The 16,437-nt window shown below is 55.6% G+C and overlaps 2 protein-coding genes and 1 long non-coding RNA gene across 11 annotated transcripts in view; 2 read left to right on the top strand and 1 right to left on the bottom strand.

The window, feature by feature from the left end:
- STARD10 (StAR related lipid transfer domain containing 10) overlaps positions 1 to 2,411 on the top strand; it is a 28,927-nt gene extending 26,516 nt beyond the window's left edge. For 2 of the 3 annotated variants that reach the window (XM_072969257.1, XM_031681328.2), the window contains 2 exons: positions 1,688 to 1,740; positions 1,992 to 2,411. In XM_072969257.1, the coding sequence (XP_072825358.1) occupies positions 1,688 to 1,740; positions 1,992 to 2,237 (299 nt within the window). In that variant the 3' untranslated portion in view covers positions 2,238 to 2,411. Of the gene's footprint in view, positions 1 to 1,687; positions 1,741 to 1,956 lie in introns of all 3 variants that reach the window. The other variant, XM_072969258.1, reaches the window with a different exon arrangement.
- Positions 2,412 to 2,502: 91 nt separating this feature from the next.
- LOC140698687 (uncharacterized) lies at positions 2,503 to 4,164 on the bottom strand. Of its 2 annotated transcripts, none has more exons than XR_012076518.1 (3): positions 4,082 to 4,164; positions 3,304 to 3,501; positions 2,503 to 2,700 (listed from the first exon to the last, which is right to left on the bottom strand). It is a non-coding gene; the product is annotated as an uncharacterized lncRNA (long non-coding RNA). The 2 variants fall into 2 exon arrangements; XR_012076517.1 differs by having other exon boundaries at positions 4,044 to 4,130.
- Positions 4,165 to 4,181: 17 nt separating this feature from the next.
- ARAP1 (ArfGAP with RhoGAP domain, ankyrin repeat and PH domain 1) overlaps positions 4,182 to 16,437 on the top strand; it is a 61,675-nt gene continuing 49,419 nt past the window's right edge. For 5 of the 6 annotated variants that reach the window (XM_072969259.1, XM_072969261.1, XM_072969264.1 and 2 more), the window contains exon 1: positions 4,182 to 4,318. The gene's annotated coding sequence lies outside the window, so the exon portion shown is untranslated. Of the gene's footprint in view, positions 4,319 to 16,316; positions 16,368 to 16,437 lie in introns of those variants that run through there. The other variant, XM_072969260.1, reaches the window with a different exon arrangement.

Genomic DNA, 16,437 nt, shown 5'->3' on the forward strand with positions numbered 1-16,437 from the left:
GGCCAGGGTGGTAGCCATTGCTCCATGGCGAAGCTTAGAGCCCTCTTCCTGGGCTCCTACACCCCCATGCTCTGACTTGCTCCCTGCTCACTGACTGCTCCCACTCCGTTTGTCTCACTGGCTCCCATCCTCTGCCCATCCTGGAGGTCTGGGTTTTCCAGGCCCCAGTCCTCCTTTCCTTGGGAGGGCTCAGCTCCTCTCCAGGCTTCTGTAGCCAGGTGACCACATCTGTCTCTGCTGAGACCCAGATCCCTGTGGCCACTGGCCTCTGGGATGTGTCCCTTAGGATGTCCCCTAGTATCACTGAAACTCATTGTGACCAATGCTGAACTCACTATCTCCCCTCCTAACTTGCCCCTTCTTCTAAGTCTCTGCCCTCCAGTCACTCATGCCAAGAACCTGGGGGTTGTCTGGGGCCCCCTCTTCTCAGCTCCCAAATCTAGTCACTGATTCTTATTGATTCTACCTCCTAAACAGCTCCTGAATCTGTCATTTCTCTTCATACTCAGCCACCTTGTCTGTGCATACAGCTACCAGAGGAATTTTTCCAGAAGATTTATTTCCTTGTGACTCTCTTCTGCTTAAAATTCTTTTGTGATGTGACTTTCCATTGCCTTCAGAGGGGAGTCTAAGTCCCCTCCTCAGGTTTCCCAGTCCCTCCACACAGCTTACATATTCCTACCTTCTTGTCTAGGCAGCCCTTTCCCTCAGCCTAGAAACACCTCTCCTCCCTTACTCATCCCTCTAGGGCTGCTTCAGATGTCATCTCCTCTATCCCTGATACCCATAGGAGTCACTGACTCCCTGCCCTGTGGGACTGTCCCCCTCTACAGAGCACTTGGCACATTATTGGGCCCCTCAATCTTGAGGGGCCCTCTCTCTAGGTCTCCAGGGCTGGTCGAGTGTGGGTATCACTGAATGGATGTGGAGTGAGCGAGGGAATGGATGAATGACTAGTGGGTGGGTAAGTAAGTCCTGAGTATCTTTGCCTGGGTATACCCTCAGCATCACTGAGGGCCTAGTGGCCAGGGCCAGAGCTCCCCAGCACCTCTGGAGAAGTGAGTCTAGTGTTAGAGGCAGAGCAGACATTCGAGAATGAGACAGGGTGGAGTACTGGGCCATGAATTCCAGGTGAGGCCAGGCTGGCATGCTCAGCCCAGAGGCCTGTGTAGCAGCTAGGCTTCCTGGGGCAGGGGGCTTGGAAGGACAGGCAAAGGAGGGGCTGAGCATCAGGGCCACCGAAGGTAGAGGGGATGAGTATGAGAAAAGAAGTCAGTGTGAGTTGAAGGGCAGGCAGCAGGTGGGAGTTTGACTGGCCAGGATTTCAATCCATGTGTTGCCTTTGGTCACCTAGGACCCTGTGGTTTTCTTCCATGGAGCCCTCTGGGGCTTAGCAGAGGGCCTGGGGTGGGGACTGGGAGCTGGGTAGGGGGAGCAGGGAGGAGAGGGGGTAACAAGAGTTGAGCCTGAGGACCTTGGTCCAAGGTAGAAAGAGGGAGTGAAGATGATGAAGTTTTAAAGAACTTGCTTCACATCACCTTCCCACCCACCCATCCATGGAGAAGAAGGTGTCCTCCTTGGAAGCCCCAGGCTGGAGGGAGGGGGATGGTATGTGTGTTTGGTGGGGGCTGGATCCCTGATGCTGCTTTTTCCCTTTTCTCCTCACTACCCTTCCCTGACCTCATAGGCTCCTTACCCAAGTGGGTGGTGAATAAATCTTCTCAGTTCCTGGCTCCCAAGGTGAGTGGCCTTGGGACTTTGGGGTTATGGATGTTGGGGTGAGGGTTCCGGGATGAGGAGGTGGAGTCAGGGATGGAGACTGGGAGTCACGGGGCGGAGCTAGGGCTGAGGGGCGGAGTTTCGAAACCGGGGCAAGAAGCAGGATCCTGGGAGCTGCGGGCTGAGCCGCTGGAGGGCACGGGAGAGGACTTGACCAAGATCTAGTCCCGCGCCTAGCTCACCCCTGACTCGGCGGTGCGGCGGGTCCGCAGGCCATGAAGAAGATGTACAAGGCATGCGTCAAGTACCCTGAGTGGAAGCAGAAGCATCAGCCGCACTTCAAACCGTGGCTACACCCAGAGCAGAGCCCGTTGCCGAGCCTGGCGCTGTCGGAGCTGTCGGTGCAGCATGCGGACTCGCTGGAGAACATCGACGAGAGTGCGGTGACAGAGAGCCGGGAGGAGCGCGCGGGCGGCGCGGGCGGCGAGGGCAGTGACGACGACACTTCGCTCACCTGAGCTCAGCACCACGGCAGGCACCCAGACAAGACGGGGCGGAGCCCAGGGGCAGTGGATTCCCCCGCGTTTTCTCCCCTCCCCCAGCCTCTGCGCCTCCTGGGGACGACAGCTTCTGGTCCAGGCTGGCGCTGCGGCCTGGCTGGACACAGACCCAATAAACGATCTCACAGCCTCGGCCGGCTCATCCCTTCCCTGCTTTCCACCTGCTCAGGGCACAGCCGCTGCCCTTGGTCCTTTAGTTCTACAGTTCATTTTGTTAATTTTATTATTGATCACTTGGCGTTTGCCCCTTTAGGCATCCCCTCATTTCCCCATGTGTAGTTGGGGGTGGGGTCACACCCTCCTGTCCATGGTGTATTCATTCTCCTTGTGTCTATCCATTAGTTCACTCTTCATCCATCCTCCTGTCCTTGTGTGTTCATTCTGCCATTCACTCAAGGCTATTTGGCTCCCTTTCACTGCTCTAAGAGAAGGAGCAGGTTAGGCCAGAGGCCCAGGGTCAGGGGTCAGAGAGTGGGGTTCAACTGAAAGAACTTTAGCCTAAGGCCCCCCCTGGGTCCAACCTGTAGACTGGGGGGTCTGACACTCTCCAGTTGTGACTGAAGGAGGAGAAGTCCCTGGGTCTCAGACCACAGGGTTGTGGGCCTCAGAGCTTAGGTTGGGGCAGCATGTTCTGGAGGGAGTTTGGGGGTTGAGGTGACTGTCATCAGACTCCAGTGCAGTGAAGGACAAAGCCCTGTGTTTTGAGCCCTCCCTAGGTCATTTAGAACACATCAGGCCTGTGTTAACAGAAGGGGTAGGGCCTCCAGCCCCTTGCCAGTGGTCAGAAGCCAGTCCCATGATCCTGTGTTTCACTTGGCTGTTTGAAGTCTACAGGGATGCCTGAGCTTCTGTTCTCTGTGGTCTCCAGGTGCCCTCTGCTGCCCCAGGGACACCCCTGCTATCAGGTGGGGAGGAGGGGCCTGTGCTTTGCCCCTCTCCAGTGTTTTTGTACCCCATTTGAATTTGGGGACTGAAGCTCTCCCCAAGGTCTGGTCCTGCCTTCCTTTCCCGGAAAGTGACTTACCTTTGCCTTGTCAGGAAGACTCTTAGTCTTCTTTTTCCTAGAGGGGCAGAGTGAACGTCCAGTGCGGGTAGGCAGGAGATTCTATAACTCACCAGGGCTTAACCAGTTTGTCCAACACTTGCTTTGTAACTTTGGGCAAGCCCTGGAACTCCTTGGAGCTTCATTTACTAATCCATAACCTGCGGTGATGATTTTTACCTTCAGGCAGATTAAGATAAAAGGAGTAAGTTGCCCAGCACTGGGCTTGGCATGTAGTAGGTGCTCAAATTAATGACTCCCAATCTCAGCCCTGGGCACAGGACCCAGGAATGCCTACCAGCCCCAAGGCCCTTATCTGTGTGTCTGCTGGCAGGATGGCTGGAAATCTCCCATTCTCTAGGCCAGGGAAGGTGTCTGGGTGCCAGGACCTCAGGCTACAGCCTTTAGCCAAGGGATCCTTGGGCCTTCTAATGCATCTTCCCCACTACTCTGCCGCTGGGAGATGTGGGCCCAGGGAGAGAAGTAGGATATCCTCAAAGAATGAAGTGGGGAAGGACTTCCTGGAGGAGGAGGTCAGAGACTTTGGTCTTCCAGCCTCCAACTGCCCCTAACCGCCCTGAAGTAGGGGCGGTTTGTGGCTTGTCCCTACGAGGGGCAGAGTCACCAGGGAGAAGGGCGGCAATGACGAGTCAGGAAGACATGGAAACTCAGAGGGCGGTGGTGGTAAAAGTAGACTTGAGCCTCCGGAGACAGAAACGGACCTGTGAGTAGCGAGAGGATTAGAGACGCATAGACCAACCTGTCCGCAAGGCGGGCCAGGCTAACCCACTCGAAGACGGCGAATAGGCGTGGCCGGGAAGGGGGCGGGCCCTTGCCCTTCCCCGCCCTCCCCCTCCCCGGGGCGTCACGTGGGGCGGGCGGAAGCGCCCGGCGGGGTGGGCGCGCCCGGCCTGTGGCCGCGAGTTAACTGCTGCGGCGTGAGTCAGTGGTGGCTCCCGGACCCTGGTTCCCCGCGTGGAGTCTTCGCTCAGAACAGGTCAGTGCGGCTGCCGGGTGCTCCCCGTACGCCGCCCCTTGGCCAGGTGTAGCCTGGAGTTCCCCATTCCGCAGAAGGGAACGCCGAGGCCGCGCGGCTACTCTGCGACCGGCGCCTACTTCCGCGGGCGTTTCTCTGGGTCACGGCGTCTATTCTGACTGCTGGTGCGTTTGGGGGTCGGCTCCTGAGAATGCGAGGTCGGGCCTGAGACGGTAGGGAGAAGGGCGAACCGGCAGGACAGTGGTCCTTCAGCCCTTTAGCCTTTTGGCTTGAAGGCTCCCAGGATTCGGAGCTAACCTGCCCTCGTGCGCCTTGGTTTTCTCATCTGTAAAATGAAGGCTCCCACCTCGTTGACCGCGGAGACCCTTACAGGTCTGCACGTTCCTATGACCCTGTTCGCTGAAACTGGGGCTCTAGTGATCTTGGGCAAACTACTTCCGGTCCCTGCACCTCAGTTCCCCACCGGTAAATGGGGCATGGCCTCCCAAGAGCCCCTACTTGGCCCAGTTGCTGTAAAAAAAAGGTGTGTGTTCACTGAATGGGGTTAAGCGTGGAGTGGGTTATTGGGACTAGAGAGAGCAGACTTGGAGTGCAGCCTAGGGGCACGGGGTGGGTGTGTGGTCCCAGGTGGGTTTTGGTGCTGCGGAACTTTGGCAGCTGGCATATGCACCCCTCTCCCCCAAAGCTCCCGTCCTGGGGAGCTTTCCCCCATACCCAGGCTTGGTGGGGAGAGGGCTGCGGGGTTGGAGAGATATATGGTGGTACTCAGGGAAGGATTTAGCTGTGTGCTGTGCATCGAGGTCCAGAGGCACCTAGCATGCCTGGCATAGAGAGCAGAACGTCCAGGCTAGGAGAGACCTCCCAGCAAGCTCATTACAGAGTAGAAAATGCCCAGCAGAGTCAGAAGACAGGTGCAGACAGGTACTGGGATGGAATCAGGGGCTGAGACTCTTGGAGGCTCAGGGAGGAGGAGGTGATTGGAATGGGCCTTGGCAGTTAAGTAGTAATTCACAAGGATAAGGACCTCAGAGGAGGGCATAGCTTGTGCAAAGGCAGCAGCTTGCATGATGTTGCAAGTTGAGGGATGGCAAGGAGATGGGTGTGGCTGGAATGGGTAACAGGGGTAGGGTGTAGAGAGTACTGATTCCCCAGTCCCATGGCTGGTTGACGATTGTCCAGACCTTGGCCTGGGAATCCTGTCTCCCCATTTGCTGCTTGCTCCCTGGAGTAGGGCAAGAGGAGGGTTGTCCCAGGCAGAGTCCTGACAGCTGTGATGTGGAAGTGGGCAGACACCAGAGGCTCTGATTGTCCCCGGGCTTTGTTGGGGCATTCAGGCCGCCCTGGTCAGCCCCAGCCTCACCCCCCATCTCTTGGACTCCAGCCATACTTTCCCAAACATCAAGCCTCAGCCCTTTGTGCAGGTTGCTTGTCTTCCCCCTATCTTCCAGAAGTTTTCTCCCCATCCAAACCTCCTAGGTCCTTTGGAACTTCAGAGGTGGGCTGCTTATTGCCTCCTGTCTAGCCTTTCAGTCTTGTATAGTGGCACAGCTTGGGAAGGGCCTCCTTGGAGCTCTGTGGGGAAGGGGCTTGCAGAGTCATGGGGATGACTGGGACTTGGGACAGTCCCTGTGCAACCACCAAACACTGTGTGACTCTGCAAGTTCCCAGACTTCTCCATTTCCCTGTCTGTAGGGTTGGTTGAGAAGCCCTGGTTTCACACTCCAAAGAGAGACTCTGCTGGGGCAAGAATTGGACCTATCTGAGTCTAAACCCTTCCCCCAGCAGTGAGTGTTTGAATGAAGACAAGGAGAACGTAGAGGGAAGGGGTCACTTCAGAGGGGTAAGAAGCCTCTGAGAGCCCTAAGGCCTAGTGGTGGACTAGCCTAGTACTAGGCCCTAGGGCATCAGCTGGAGAGAGGGGAGTCCCCTCCGCTTCTCCGGGGGCCCTCTCCCCTCCCCACCCTCTCTTTGGCCAAGCTCAAAGCCAGCCGGCTGATGCCCAAACAAGTGGCCTCTGTTCCCAGGGTGGGGGGAGGGGAGACAGGCCCTGGGCTGCAGGCCCGTCTGCCCAGTGCTGACCCTGGCCCCCCCCCCACCGCCCTTCACTCTAGATCTTAACCCTTGGGGGCCTGGGATGGGCCCTGGGCTGCTTAAAGGCTGATACCCCTTGCCCACCAGCTGTTCCTTCCACTCTGCTTTAGGCTCCCAAAGGTTCTGTTGCAGCAGGAAGGGGTACAGTAGGACATGAATTGGAAATGGAGAAGGAAGGAGGGAACGGAGGTGGGAGGGAGGCTGGAGCAGATACAGCCACGGCCAGTCAGAGACCGCTCAGCCCTGAGGCTTTTTTCACAGAAAGAGAGACTGAAACCAGGGGCCAGAGATCAGATCAGAGTCACACAGCAAGCCCTAGTGGAGGTCAGGACTGACCCTGCCTCCTATCTGGGCTCTTTTGTGAGGAGGGAGGGAGCTCTTCTAGATTTGAGTACCTACTGTGTACCTGGCACTGCACATTTGTTACTTTATTTAACTTTACATCATTCCACGAGACAAAAGTCACCCTCCAGTAACAATAGGGGAAGAAACAGCCTCAGAGAGAGCTGAGTAGTAACATCAGAGAGAATGATGCCAGCAAGTGTGCATACAGCACCTCTGTTTCATCCTCCCTAGAAGCCTAGAAGTTAGGTACCATTCTACAGATAAGGAAACTGAGGCACAGAGAGGTTAAGTAACTTGCCCAAGATCACAGCAAATAAGGGGTATTGGCAGTATCAGGACTCAGGTGCTTGTTTGCCTCCTTTGGCCTGATTTCCCCTTCCCTAGCCTGATGTCACCCCTGAGCTCAGTCCAGGGTCCCACTCAGTGAGGGGCATTCTCATGGGCGGTAGCCAAGGCAGCCTTGAGTGGAGTGTGACCCCAACAAAGCAGACGTGGCCCAGTCCCTTTGATGGCCCCTGTCAGCCCTTCCTCTGGTCTCAGTCAAGCTGACTCTTCCCCCTCCACAGCTCTGCACAGGGCATTTCATGTTTCAGGAAGGCGCTCTGCACCAATGGTCCAAACAGCAGGAGGCCCTTCATATAAGGGCCCTCAGAGATCCCTGACAAGTGCACTCCCTGCAAAGCTCAGGGCCTGCCACTGACTCAACACCAGCACCCCCAGCCCTGATCAGAGAGGACATGTCCACTTAGCACCCCCATCAGGCCATCTTCCTATACATTCCAACCAGGGTTCTGGGGGCTCTGAGGAGGATAGTCCCAGCCCAAAAAGGCAGCTGACCCCAGGTTCAGGGGTGGCCTGGGGTTGGGGGGGGTGGGCAGTGCATGTCTGGTCTTCTGTCTGACCTTCCTGTGGAACTTCTCTCTGTCTCATCCTTTGAAACAGTTTAGAAGGGAAAAAAAATTCTGTCCCATAATCAGAACATCTGTCCCAGACCATTGGGACAGTCAGAGTCACTGGGAGGGGATGTAGAGTTAAGAGACCAATTCAATAACAAAATTACTATTTAATAGTAGTAATAATAATAGCAGTAGCTACTATTTCTTGGAAGTTTACTACATGCCAGGCACTGTGCTAACTAAACGTTTTAGGTACTGATTTTATTTAATTCTCAAGAAGTCTTATGGGGTAGGCACTGTTCCCATTTTAGAGAATAGGACTGAGACCTAGAGAAGTTAAGTGATTTTTCTGAGATCATTTATTATATAGGAGAGCAAGGAGTCTGAATTTCTATTGCTTCACAGTGGGAACCCTGAGCACTGGGAGACACTACAAGCAGAGGAGTCCAACATCCTTCCTACTCTGCGAACTCCTCACTGGGGTGGCAGGCAGGGACTGGAGGGCCACCTAGGCGGGTGACATTACTGGTGACCAGCTGTGGGGATGGGATGCCTGCAAGGGCATCCTGCTTGCAGGCTGGACTGGCTGCTGTCAAAGTCCTAGGTGAGCAGCTCCTGGAGGTCTGCTTACTGCTCTGGTCCTGTCCTGTCCACCCTTGGCTTTGTTGAATACGGTAGTCCTCCTGGATCCCATTTTGCTAAGGAGGAAACAGATCAGTAGAAGTTAAGTGACTCACCTACACTATTTCAGCTGAAGGAAGGGAGAGCTGGGACTGGCAGCCAGGCAGGGAGCTCTGAGGCCTGTATTCTACCTGCCCACCTGGGGCCTGGTCAGGGCCTCCTGGGCCACTGAAGCCCTGAGCTTCCTTCGGATACTGCCCACCCTCTGTTGTCACAGAGTCCAAGTCTTTCTCTCTGACCAAACCAGGAACCTGACTCCTCTCAGTGCCTGGGGTCTGGTACAGCCAGGTGTTTGTGACTAGATGGACAAACCTAGGGAACATGGTTCCAGAGCTAAGAGGCTAAAAAGTAGAGATCAGCTGCAGTCAAGAGTGTGATGCTTATGGCCAAAGGGGCCCAGAGGAGGATTCAGGGGTCAGATTTCATCCCCACCGCACCCCAGGATAGAATGTGGCAAAATCTTCCTTCTCCTCATTGTCTTCATTGTTGTGAGAGCAAAAGACTGTGAGGACAAGGGGGAGGGAGGGGAGGATTGGGTCCTCTTACAGACACTCCTCTGTCCCCATTCCCAGGACAGGAAGCTGGAAGTCACACCTGGATTCTCAGCTGAGTGGAGCTCCTAGGGAAGCCTGGCCTGGCCCTGCCTCCTTCTGCCCAGGCTGGTGCTGGGGTGTGTCAGCCCCCAGGATAGGGGAGCAGTAGCAGGGCTGAGCTACCAATGCTTATTGCCCTCACCCCCACCTCCACCCCCAAGAGCCTGGGTCTCCTCTGCCATCTTCCCTCTTGCCCCCGAGGGCACTGCCCTGCACCTGGGCCTTCTCTTCTCCCTTCCCTTCCTTCCTACCATAATGTTCGGGCCAGAGCTCTGCCTGTAATCAGGCCTAGAGTCAGGAGCCTTTGGTCTGATCCCAGCCTCTGGTTCAATGAGAGGCCTTGGCCTGGTCAGGGACTCAGGTTCCCTGCAGCTTCAGGGAGGGAGCAGGAAGCAGCAGCTCCTGGGACATCCCAGGCTCAGCAGCCTCCAGATGTGGACAGGTCAGGACAGGAACCAACCAAACAGGGCAGTGAAGGGTGAGATGGGTCAGGGGGAGGGCTTCTCTGTCCCTCTCCACTCCCACCCTCCCTCTCCCCATATTAGGCAGCTAGGATTTTAGGATTCTGAATCTAAGCTTCTAGGCATTGGGGATCAAGGATTCTAGGGTTTTATGAGCTGATGATCCCCAGCTTCCAAATTTCCAAAATTCTTGGTTCCAGGAGCCTACCCATCCTTGAATTGGACTGAGCGGATCCTGAGTTGAGGCTGAGCCCTGTGTCACACGTTGGCCAGCTGGTATCAGACAGACAAGGCTTGGAGAGTTTATCAGAGCTGCTTGGGTCAGTGGCTCAGCTAGCCTCCAGGCTCTACAGCTCTTTGCAACCACCACTCCCAGCAGGCACACCCAGCTGACACACACCTTTCAAGAGATCTGAGAACCAGATCCTAGAAGGGACTCAGTGGTAGCAGAAGAGCTAGCCATCTTGGTGAGGGGTACAGAGAGGACAGACAGTGGCCAGGCTTCCACTTCATTTGCTGGTGGTGTGGCTGTTCTCCTGGATACCAGGATGGGTTGAGAGGAGGCCCAGGGAGGGCTGACTGGGTCACAGTAGAGTCTGGACCACATTGCTGGGTGAACTAGGTCCTCCCAGGACCGGCATGGAATGTGGCTCAGCAGGACCAGATCTAGCTTTGGAATGTCAGAGCCAGGCTCAAGGACCCTGACCGGGTTGTGGACAGAGCCCTGAACCTGGGAGCCCAAGGGGAGGCCCTGACCCTCCTCAGGGGGCAAGGAGGCTGGGCCTTGGCTGAGGGCCTTGAGTAATTCACCATGCCTCCCCCAGCTCCTTCTCGTGCCCATGTGGGCCTGCGGGCACAGCAGCTGCCCTCAAAGGGTCCTGGGCATGGAGCTGCCCTGTGAGAAGGAGGGCTGTTCCCTCCCCGTGAGGGAAGTGCCCTCTTCCTGGAAGACTTCCTGGCTGGGTGAGCCCCTTTCTGCCACACATTCCTCTGAGGGGCACTGTGCGTGTTCCTGTGTGCACACTTGTGTGCTCTTGGGCCCAGACACATCCTTGGAGGACCCATGCTTTTGCCTTTGTGTTGTGGGATCAGCATTCCATGTCTCAGTGGGTTGGTGTACAAGGTGCCTGGTTCTGCACCCACTGACAGGTGAGCTGGGTAAGTCTCTTACCCACTTGAGTGGGAACCTTCACTGTGTGGCCACTGTGTGGTTCTGCAGCTAAAATGTGGCAGTTTGTTCCCAGAGGCCACCGTAGCCTGGTGGGGAGAAAGGGCCTCCCTGAGGGCAGAACGGGGGACTGAGCTTTTCCATATGGCAACAGGACAGCTATTGGGTAGAGTCTCTCTTATTTGGTGAAGGGGTGCCAGAGCCTCAGCTAAAGGCCTGCCTCTCCACTCAGACTGGGGCTGTTCTCCCTTCTGCCTCCATCTTAGCTCTAAAGATGGATTGCTAAGTCTAGGGAGGCCAAAGATCTAGAGAGCGGATAGTGGTTCTAGTGGTTCTGTTCCAGGACATGTACCAGAACTCTCATCTGCCTCTACTAGCTTTGGAATGTGGCCTGAAAACCCACATTTCTCAGAGCCTGGCTGGCCTAGCCCACTTGGAGATGGGGTGGAGAGGCGGTTACTCCAGTATCTCTGAAGCCACCCAAAGGGAACTCTCCCTCCCAGTTCTTCCAAGGAATAGGCTAGAGGAAGGGGATGAGGTGCTAAGGCTGGAGTCCTGGGTCCTGGTCCTGACTTGTGTGGCCCTGGCTAGGTTCCTGTCCCTTTCTAGGGCTCACTTTCCCCTTCTGGAAGTGGGGAGGGTTGGATTAGGTGATTCCTGAATGCCTAAGGGGCAGGTGGTTGGGGATGTGGAGAGCTGAGAAGGCAGGGCAGGGGTCCGGCAGGCATGAGGCTGGAGCTATAACTGGCAGACATGAGCAGGCTGGGAGGCTGGAGGCCAGGTTCCAGCCACACTTCGGCCACTAATTGCAGTGTGACCGTGGGCAAGTCATCACTTGCCTGGGCTACTTGCTCTCCACGTGTAAAATTGGGAGATTTCATTCTATCAATAGATATTCAGTATCTGCCAACCCTGGGCTGGGCTGGGGATACAGGAGAATCAGACCCTAGTCTTGAGCTTCCAGCCAAGGCTGGGATGAGAGAGAAAGAGAGAAAATATGTGGCACAGTCACAGATAGTGACATCCCTGTGTGATCCAGGCTGTGACCATAGTAGTTAGAGACTGCTGCATGGAGCAGGTGACGCTTGAACTTGAAGGTAAGGTAGAGAAAGATGTTCCAGGCAGAGAGGACAAGATAAGCAAAGTCCTGGAGGTCAAGTGTCCAGCAGTGAGAGTGGAGGGAAGAAGACCGGAGAGAAGGAAGAGGTGGCAGGAGCCAGAGGATGGAGGCCCTTTGAGCCCTGCTGGCTAATGGGGAGTCATGGAAGGGGTAGGGCTTGGTCTTAGAGACTCCTGGAAGTCTGGGATGGTTCTGACCTGCTCCAGCGAACAGTTGAGGGGTAGGTGTCATGAAGGGGTCTGAGGGTCAGGACTTCCCCTGTGTGGGTGAGGGTTCCCCTAGCAGTGTTTATCAGACCAGCCCAGTGGGAAGTGGCCATGGCAACCTCAAAGGTTGGGGGGAAGGGGCAGGCCCAGCCACAGCCGGTTCTCAGGGAGCCTGAGTCGAATCTCTCACTCCTAGACCTCTGGACACGAACCTTGAATCTTGACACCTCATCCAGCCATCCCTCACCCTACCCGTGTCACGGGCTCCTGTCCCAAGCTCCTGACTGGAATGAGCCAAAGCTTTGTAGATGTCCATTTATCTATTCCCCTAGGAGCCCAACACTTCTCACCCCTGGGGATAGAGCTGTGAATCAGACAGACAATGAACAAATAAATACCTAATATGGTGTCTGCTAGTAATAAGGGAGATGTTGAAAAATGATATGGGATCAGGAGAGAGGGACTGGTGGCACTTTTTTAGGTCGAGTGGTCAGGAAGGAAAGCTGTGCATTTGAGAAGGTGCTGGAAAAGTATGGAAGTGGGTCATGCAGATGTCTGGAAGAGCATTTCAGGCAGAGGGAGCTCCAGGGCCCAGCCCTGAGGCGGGAGCACATGGAGTGGGTTGAAATAACAGCAAGGCAGGGACAGACCTCACTGGCCTGGTGGGCCTTGTGCTGGCTTTGACCTTTACTCTGAGTGAGGTGGGAAATCACTGGGGGGTGAGAATGGGTGAAGGGGTACATTCATTCCCCACACATCTGCAAGGTGGAGCCATCCTAATCCACATTATACAGCTGATGAAACTGAGACTCAGGGAAGTTATGTAAATGCCCAGGTCTCCCAGCAGAAGGACCCCTGTCTGCCTGCCTGCCTGCTGCCCCATGCTGCGGCCCCGAAGCACCCTGCTCCCCTTCGTGGTTTCCGGTTTGGACAATAAGGCTGAGTGTCTTAGCATGACCTTCAGTGCCCTTCTCAGCCTGCACTTATCCTCCTCCTCCTCCCTCTCCTGCCTGACTGCCTTGCTCCCTGCCCCCTCTGAGGAGATGGAGTGGAAAGAGGGGTTCCTGTGTGATCTTGGGCAAGTTACTTAACCTCTCTGAGGCTCAGTTTCTTCCTCATCTGTAAAGTCAGGCTAAAACCATCAACTTTCTTGACTGTCATGAGGATTATATGAAGCAATCCATGTAGCATGTTCAACACAGTGCCTGGTGGATGGTAAGCACTCCATAACCATGACGTTTTGTTGTTTTAAGCTGGGATGACTGGTTCAGATAAGTGGGTTAGATTGTTCCCTGTGAGTGAGAGAGGAGAGTCCTGTCTGTTGTCTGATTATAGAGTGGGGGAGGCTGAGGACCCACATCAAATTGGAGGCCAGATCCCGTGGGGCTGTTCCCTGTCTCCCTCTCCCTTCCAGCGCCCACCCTGCCCATCTGGTCACCTCCACCCCGCAACCTAGGAGTTTCCCCTTTCAGGTGCCAGCAGCAAGGGGCCCGCTTATGGCCTGGCTTCTCCATTCTAGGGGCCCCCTGGGGAGAGGGCAGGGTGGGGGCCCCTGTTCCCCTGGGCTGCTTGTTCTGGTTGCAGAGGAGCCCCAGTCTCCCTTTCTGGGTGGGCAGGCCTCAGAGAGGATGGAGTCAAGCGACCTTCCCTTCCCCTCCCCCATCAGGCCAGGGTCAGCCTCAACCCCTCTGGCCTGTGCTGAGGGTCTGACATGACTCTGCTTCTGTCCACTCCTGCTGCCTGGGAGTCCCTTGTCAGCCCTGTTTCTTCCTATTTCTGCCTCACTTTCGGTGCTAAGAGTTCCCCACCGCTCCCCTACAGAGGAGGGGCAGTGGTCTCAAAGGAGTGTCTTCCTGGAGTCACCCTGTGGCACCTCAGGCCTCCCCTCTGCCCAGCACCTTGGTGGGGGAGGCGCTCCCTGCCCTGGGAAGTCTCAGCCCCAGAGGGTGTGTTTGTGATGGGGAGGGCAGGGGGGTTGGAGGGGAGGTCTCCACAGATGCTGTGGGGCTGGTTGGGCCACTCTCAAGGCGAGAAGGGTCTGAGCTGGGGCATGAAGAGTGAAGGGTTGGGGGCAAATGGAAGGTGGATGTGGGTCAGGGCTGTGGTTTCAGGTTTGGAGCTCTGTCTTGGGTAGGAGGGTTAGAGGAGCAGGTAGAGGGTACTCTGGCCAAAGGTGAGGGAAGGGCAAGAGGCAGGGAAGAGGGCTCAGGGTCAGGCAGGCTGGGGAGGCCTGGGGTGCATGGGGCAGTGGGGAGGGAGAGGAGGAGGCAGTTAGGGGAAGCGGAAGGAGTGGGCCGGAGTGATTCTTTTGGAGTGTTGGTATATGCTAGGGCCGAGGGAGCTAATATGTCATAGACTTTTTGACGAGGCCTAAATTTCAAACCTTTTAACTTCCAGCTCCATTTATGGTGAGTGCGGTCCTTCAGACATCTACCCTGAATCCTCATCCTTACTCCCTATCTGACCCTCTCCAGGGTGAGGCTTGGGCATTACGGGGACCTAGGTGAGATTGGGGAGAACGTGGGTGCGGGGCAGGGCTAGGATGGGGTCAGATGCTCTCTAGAGGACAAACCACAGGGACCCTGGAGTCTCACGTTCATAATGGACCTCAGTCTGTTTCCTGTTTGAAAGTCCGTGGGCTACAGTCTGGTCCCTCATGAGGGGGACATTATTCACTAAGCTGTGTCCTAGACCTTCGGGAGGGTCAGCGGTTAAGGGAGGTGAGCACTGGGGCTCGGTTTCTCGTCCTCCAGTCCAGATGGCCTAGGAGATCAGCGGTTTTGTTTATGATAGTTCTCTTGGTAGTCTATGCGTGTTATATTTAAAATCATAAAGCTACTTTGTAATGATGGTTTAGGGGGAACAACCTGGGACAAGCGCAATTCTAACAGACTTAAAATACTTTTTATCATTTTTTCTTCTAATTATGAAAGTGATACGCAACTGTAAAAACTTTAAACAGCACATACATGGAGATTGTAGAAAGTGATAGTCTTTCAAGATTGGAGTGGGAATTAGGGCTAGGCCTGAAATTGAGGTCAGGGATGTCCACTGCCCCTTAGTCTTTAATGTCCATTGGTCATTGAAATTTTTTTATTTATTTTAAAATTTTATTTTATTATTGTTTTTTCAATAGAGGTACTGAGGATTGAACCCAGGACCTCGTGCATGCTAATAAGCACACGCTCTGCCACTGAGCTATAACCCACTTCCCCCTCCATTGGTCATTAGTAAAACTAGTTTTATATTTTATTAGGGTGATACTGAGAGAGGCTGCCTTGAGGAGGTTGCTAAAATATCCTGCCCTCACCTGGTCCACTGGGTGCACATGTGCGTGCTGTACACTGCCCAAGGGTAGCTGGCTGGGGAGAGCCAGGAGAGGAGGACTGAAACCCAGCCTGTCCTCTCTGCTGCACTACATGCCCTGCTGTGGGGCTCCTGAAGCAAGAGGCATTTTTTCTGATTTGCTCAAAGACCCCACCTTGGTTGGAGGCAGCCCTGCTTTCCCCCGGAGAGGGGAGTGGGTGAGTTCATTGTTGGGTGGGGAATGTGTGGCGTCTGGAGCCACCCAGGAAGAGATCCAGGGGGCAGTGGGGTATCTAGTCGGGAGCCCTGCTGAGGGTTGTGGCTGGAAGCAGGGTTTGGGAGTCTTTGCTGTCTGGGGTAACTAGAACTCCAGGGTGCCGAGGGGTCCAGGCTAGAGCCTGGCTACAGGGCCAGCACCAAGGGCCCTCTGGTAGGCCCCACTGAGGCCTTGGTCATAGGAAGAGGAAGTGTCTGTCTTAGCAGCGGAGGAGTGATGTGGAGTGTGGCCTCTAGGACACACATGGTGGTGTGTCACGGCCATCTGGGTGACAGCTCTGCTTTGTGGAGGGAGAAACTGAGGCTCAGAATGTGACCTGCCCTGCCCAGGGCTTCAGGCAAGAAATGATGGAACAAGTCCAGGAACCTGGACTTGCCTGCATCCTAGGGGGGACAGGGCTCTGGCCTGGAGCCAGTGGCCTCCAGCTCCCCACCAGATAGCTGAGGCAGCTCTTTAAACACCCAAGCCCTGGGGAGTTAAGACACAGTCCTCACTGCCCTGAGGATGGCTCCTTATCAGCCCCCACTACTTCTAGGACCCCAGAGGACAGGCCACATCATAGACGGGATGGGGCAGAAATCTGGTACCGGGGCAAGTGACAGGGCAGAGATTCGGGGCTGGGGTTAGGGCAGCCAGTGGCTACCGGTCCCTGAGAGACAGAAAATGGGCTTCTTGGTCCAGGGGTTAGTCAGCTGCCTGAGGGCCGCACCTGCAGCTTGGCCTGACAGGCCTGGAGGGAGCTGGCTTCTGCAGAGGGGCGGGGGCCACTTCTGCACCCTCTGGGCCCAGCCTCCACCCAGTTCCTCATATCTAAGGGAAGTGTCTCCAGGTCCTCTTGCCTGTGTTAGCAGAGTCCTGAGAACAGCAGCCAGGAGGGCAGCAGAGGAAGGTGCCCCTGTCCACAGGTATCACATGGTGATTGGGGGGCACATGGGGGTGGAGGGGTGGGCAGCATGGAGATCTGGGCAGTTGTAC

The sequence above is a fragment of the Vicugna pacos genome, chromosome 10, assembly GCF_048564905.1.
Source record: "Vicugna pacos chromosome 10, VicPac4, whole genome shotgun sequence".
Taxonomy (NCBI): Eukaryota; Metazoa; Chordata; class Mammalia; order Artiodactyla; family Camelidae; genus Vicugna; species Vicugna pacos.